Source organism: Pteropus vampyrus, unplaced genomic scaffold, assembly GCF_000151845.1.
Source record: "Pteropus vampyrus isolate Shadow unplaced genomic scaffold, Pvam_2.0 Scaffold33, whole genome shotgun sequence".
NCBI lineage: Eukaryota > Metazoa > Chordata > Mammalia > Chiroptera > Pteropodidae > Pteropus > Pteropus vampyrus.
Window position 1 is genome coordinate 3,879,107 of NW_011888814.1, and position 5,103 is coordinate 3,884,209.

Sequence of the window (5,103 nt, forward strand, 5' to 3'; positions counted from 1 at the left end):
CCTTGTTGTAGAAGTGATCTTATAAATCAAGCAAAGGATTAATTTTAAAACATTTTGAGTTAATAAACAAAATCAAAAGTCCATAAGTATTTATTTTGAGCCTGTAACATCTAATATAAACTCTAATGCATTTGTGATAACTTATTTTAGAGGTCTATCTGCTCTATTACGTTTCGGCATATGGAGAATATTTTATTTTGCTCAAGTTGATTTCCCCAACACCTAGCAAGGTTTTGACATGAATAAATATTTAATAAATATCACCTGAACAGTTGAATCTAAATTTTACTACTAAATTATGTTCATAAATATTTAACTGTACAAGTTAGCTATTGTTTCATTAAAAATACAAAGTCCCAGTTGCACTGGTCTTTTAAAATAGAAGATTTTGGTTTTACAGTCATCCTCCACTATTATCAAACCACCAGCTGGTTTAATAACACAGTAAAAACGATTACAGTGAATGCCAAATTGTTCACAGGGTTAAGGTGCCACAATACTTTACTATTAATTAATTCTATTAATTTATTCATCTTAAATGATCCACAAATTAGTAATGCAAAATAAATGACATGGATAGAATACTGAAATTAAGAGAGGTAGGTCTGCAAAAAGATTAAAAATAAATGTAAACATATGCACATTATAGAGTGTAACTCTTAATGAACTGATGAACTTTTAAATGCCAGAATTTTGTCAATTTAAATTGTATATTAGGGCATAGTTAAATAATTTATACCTCTAAAATAAGCAAATAAAATGCAAATGTGGAAGGAATACATTATTAGACACATCATAGGGTCTAAAGATGAAAAACATGGAACAAACATTTTATTCAGTTTTTCTGTATGTATCATCTGAATAAGAAGGGAAAAGAAAATATATTATTCACAGTCATCTCTTTAAATTATGTAGTTTAGCAATCATTTTCAATTAATTTCTATCTGGCCAGGTAAAAGAAAAAAGTCTGAAATTGCAGTTACATAAAATTCAGAAGACCAGCATCATACCTTTATGAAAAATTATTTTACACTGAGGAATACCTGCTTATTATGAATTTCTAAGATTCTTCAGATAATACATGATTTCTATTTTACTATTTGGGGCATGTCCCATATACACCTAACTAGCACAAATCTGATGTCCTAAAATAGGGCACATGGGAACATTTACCGCGTAAAATGGACTGAAAACTTTCAAATATTACTATCTGATTTATTAAGATCACTTTCACTCAACTTTTCAACCAAAGTGATTACAGAAAGTAAAGTACATCTTCCCAGGCTTATAGACACTTGATGTGCATTCTGAGTCAAGCAGGGGAATGGGAAGTAACATGGACCACTTACTTACCTGACATGCATTATACAGGAGTTGGTGTTCCAGCTTTTTAATACCCAGAATCTGCTGGAACATTTCATACAGCTGTTCCTTGCTCAGAATAAGTTCAGACACAGCACTTAGGGCCATTCTATTTGGCTGTTTGCACAAGTCTTCTTCACCCCTGTAAATGGCATCATATTTGGCTATCCATGAGCTCAGCACTGTCTCTTTGCTCAAGCCATCGATTTCTGGCAAACTCCGCACACGTTTTTCTATGTTCTTCTTAAACACCTCTCTGAAGTCATTAGCAGAACACCCTCCACTCTGAACCATTCTGGCCACTCGATCACTCTTCAGAAAAACCTGGGGGGGGGGGGCAAAAAAAACGCAAAAGACAAAATCAGAAAAATCCATTTATATTAAGCAGGGACACTAACACCACTTGCTTTTTGCAATCCAGCCAGAGTTACAACAAGTAGTCTACAGTGAGTCAAATGTTTTATAATATACAGTAACTAATGATTTAATGGGGGCCCTAAATCTTTCTAAAACGTTGAAATGTTTAGGATGGTAATGAGTGCTGAGGAACCTGTAAGATGATCCAACCTTGACCTACATGCCCCCCACTGAGTGTCATGGACATCATTGCCAAGTGAATCATTTGAAGAGCTGCTTAAGAAGAAATTGTAGATATGAACCCAAATTCCCTATCTGTACTTGGGAGTTCTGGCTAGTTCTTCGGCAGGGATAAGGTCCCCTGTTATTTGAGTGAAGATCTGAAGGCCTCATCTGTGTGGTAAGTCCAGTATTCAAGTCAATATCATGTGTAACTGTCAATCACAACTGATTCACACCTGCAAGGTTAGGGTACACCCCATCCCTAATTTCAATCCTCCAACTTCTCATACATTCCTCATAGCTAGAAAAATTGATGATAGAAAAGCTAAATCTTTAAGAAACTTCTAGTTGTCTGCTAATATCAGGTAAAAATAATATATATATATATATATACATATATATAAACAATGATAACCACAGAGAGAGATGCTGGTGAAATGGGTAGGAAGAGATGAGTAATAAGGTCATATTATGTAAGAGACATCAGACAGTCATAAATCTTTCCTCTCTTCTAAGTTACAGACCCAAATATAAACAAATATTACTAAACATTCATTAACACCTATTCTGTCATCAACAGTCCTAAGAATCCTCTATGGGTCATATGAGAATTTTTTTTTAGTCCTGCTTTTTTTCTTCCTATAATGACAATTCTTCTGGAAGAGTCTGCAGGACTATTTATTGCAGCCTCCATAAGTTATATCTGTTATTAAGCTATGGAACAAAAATTCATGTCAACATTTACCCTAAGAACTGATTCATAATACGGAGGTATCTCAAGTTATGACCCACTATTTGGGCCATGCTACTACCACGTCTGCCTGCATGTGTGCAAGCAACAAGTGCGTTCCACATGAGCTGGCCTCTCGTGTGACCCCAAACCTTTTCCTTACCACTTTGAATCTTCCCTTTTAGGGTCATTCACACACAAAGTTCTTTTTCCTACCTTTGCTCAATGGATGGAGGAATCCTGATTCTCAAATATTTTGGATGACTGAATAATGTAGCAAACCAGGGAAATGTGAATAACACACACATCTTCTCTCTTTACCAGCTCTGGCTCAGTTATACGGGAAAGACTGTCTCATTTTCTATGTTTCTGAGCCACAACTAATTCTTAAGTTACAGACATAAGAATCGTGCGTTTAATATATCTAGATTGAAGAAAATGAAATTAAAATATTTAACAGTATTTTTGGTCGAAGAATGCCATTAACTACTTCAGAACACTAAGGGGTATCTTCATCTCCTTCTTATTTTCATCTAACTGCACTATTCTCGTTGGGCACTAAAATTCAAGATAAATGATACATTTTTATTCTAATTTTTTTAAAATCTTAATTGGGAACATATGAAAGCTCAAGCAGTCAAACGGGTGAACTCTGCTAGCTGTCGATCTACTGCTTTTCAGCATTACCGTCCCATTGCCCTACTTATGCCAGCTGGGACAATCTTAAAGGGCAATGGAGGGACATGGGAGGAGGAAGGAGTTTTCTTCCTGGTTCTCTTCTTACCTGGAGGCACATGGCACCAACCCATGGGCTGCTTCCCTCCAGCCCCCTGATGGTGGCTTCATACTGCAGCACCCCCACTGGCAGATTCTCAGTGAGTTCTGCAGTGTGGCACCTTCCTGTAGATGGACTTCCCACCAGCACCCCGGAAAGCGGATTCCCCGCAAGCCTCATCAGCCTGGCACTTCGGTCAACTTCTCTGCCATCAGCAGATTCTAGCCAAGGGGATGAAGGGAGAGGGACCCTCTTCCAGATTTGTTATTCTTTTGGGCTTCCTGTATTTGCTACTAATGTATTCTTTAGTTTTCCTTACCCATTGTAGCCAATCCCTCATGGTTTACATTAATTTTTCCTTTCAATTATTAAGTGGCTTCTGGCTCCAGACTACATTTTATACAGAAATATTGAAACACTGTATGTAATATTATTTCTATGGAAAAATATTTCAAGTTGAAACAAATAACTTTTAAAAACTTGGTAACTGTATAAAGCTGGAACTGCAAGATATTTTTAAAGTGCAATGTAAATACCTTAAGACTGGCTTCAGAAAAACATTTAATTACTTGCTATTGAATACTCTAAGTTGGCAGGCATTTTATTTTTTCCAGCTTCTTCTAACGCAGTCAGTGCTAAATGTCACCAAGTAACCAAATCTTACATTTTTGAATCAAGGACACTAATGAACTTAGGTTTTTGGAGTCATAATTTCCTCTATAAGCCCATACCTAAAGCCATACTACTAACTCAGTCCAATTGCATGTTTTTAAATTGACATTTACTAAGAGTTAACAACGTGTCAGGCATTTTGCTAAGTGTTGGGGATACAAAAATGAATGAACCTAAAACCCTGCCCTCAAACAGCTCAAACTACTGGAGAGAGATAGGATAAACAATAAAATATAATCAGGTAAAAGCAATAAGAGAAACATATGCAAAGGGAGGAAAAGCTAAAGAAAGTAAGTTTTGAACTCTATCGGGGAAGGTGGAGAGCACAGGACAGAGTCAAGGGACTCACAATTTGTTTTGACTATAAGCTGAGTGAGGGATAAAGGGAGAGTAAAATACATTTCAGGAAAACAAAAGAACAGGAATAAAAAGCATAGAGGCATTCTGCAGCAAGACCTTTTGAGGAAAATAAGAATTTTCATATTGGAGAAGCCTTAAATTTAAGGGTGAAGGCAGCAGAAGTTGGGCCAAGCAGAGCAACGGAAACCAAGTGGCAAAACGCACTGTGTGCCAGGCAAGGAATCTGAGCAGATCTCATGACTGGGAGTCAATGACGGCTGGGTGACCTAGGTACCGAAATACTGAGAAGCATGATGCAGACAAATAACTGGTGGTAGCACCAACAGTAGATGACAATTGACCAGCGCAGAGACTGGGATATCAGCTATCAGAGGAGTACCATACACCAGGTGAAAATTAGTAAGGGCCTAGTCTAGGGTAAAGGTCATGGGCTAGAGAGGAAGGTAGAAGCAAGAAGGTGAGCTGGGAGATAGAATTAACATATTTTGGTGAATTACAGAATGTGGAAATTAAGGCAGGAAAAAAAGTACATGACTCACAGTTTTTCACTGGGGTACCTAGATTGCACTAACCAAAAATAAAGACTTAAATAATAGAGGCAGAACAACAAATTTTGTGTGCGTGC

At 36.9% G+C, this 5,103-nt stretch overlaps 1 protein-coding gene across 2 annotated transcripts in view; it reads right to left on the reverse strand.

Annotated features, from left to right (window-relative positions):
• The window catches only part of CADPS2 (calcium dependent secretion activator 2), a 375,602-nt gene that overhangs the window by 307,577 nt on the left and 62,922 nt on the right, over nt 1–5,103 (reverse strand). For both annotated transcript variants that reach the window (XM_023528883.1, XM_023528884.1), the window contains exon 2: nt 1,354–1,686. In XM_023528883.1, coding sequence (XP_023384651.1) covers nt 1,354–1,656 — 303 coding nt within the window. In that variant the 5' untranslated portion in view covers nt 1,657–1,686. The remainder of the gene's footprint in view (nt 1–1,353; nt 1,687–5,103) is intronic.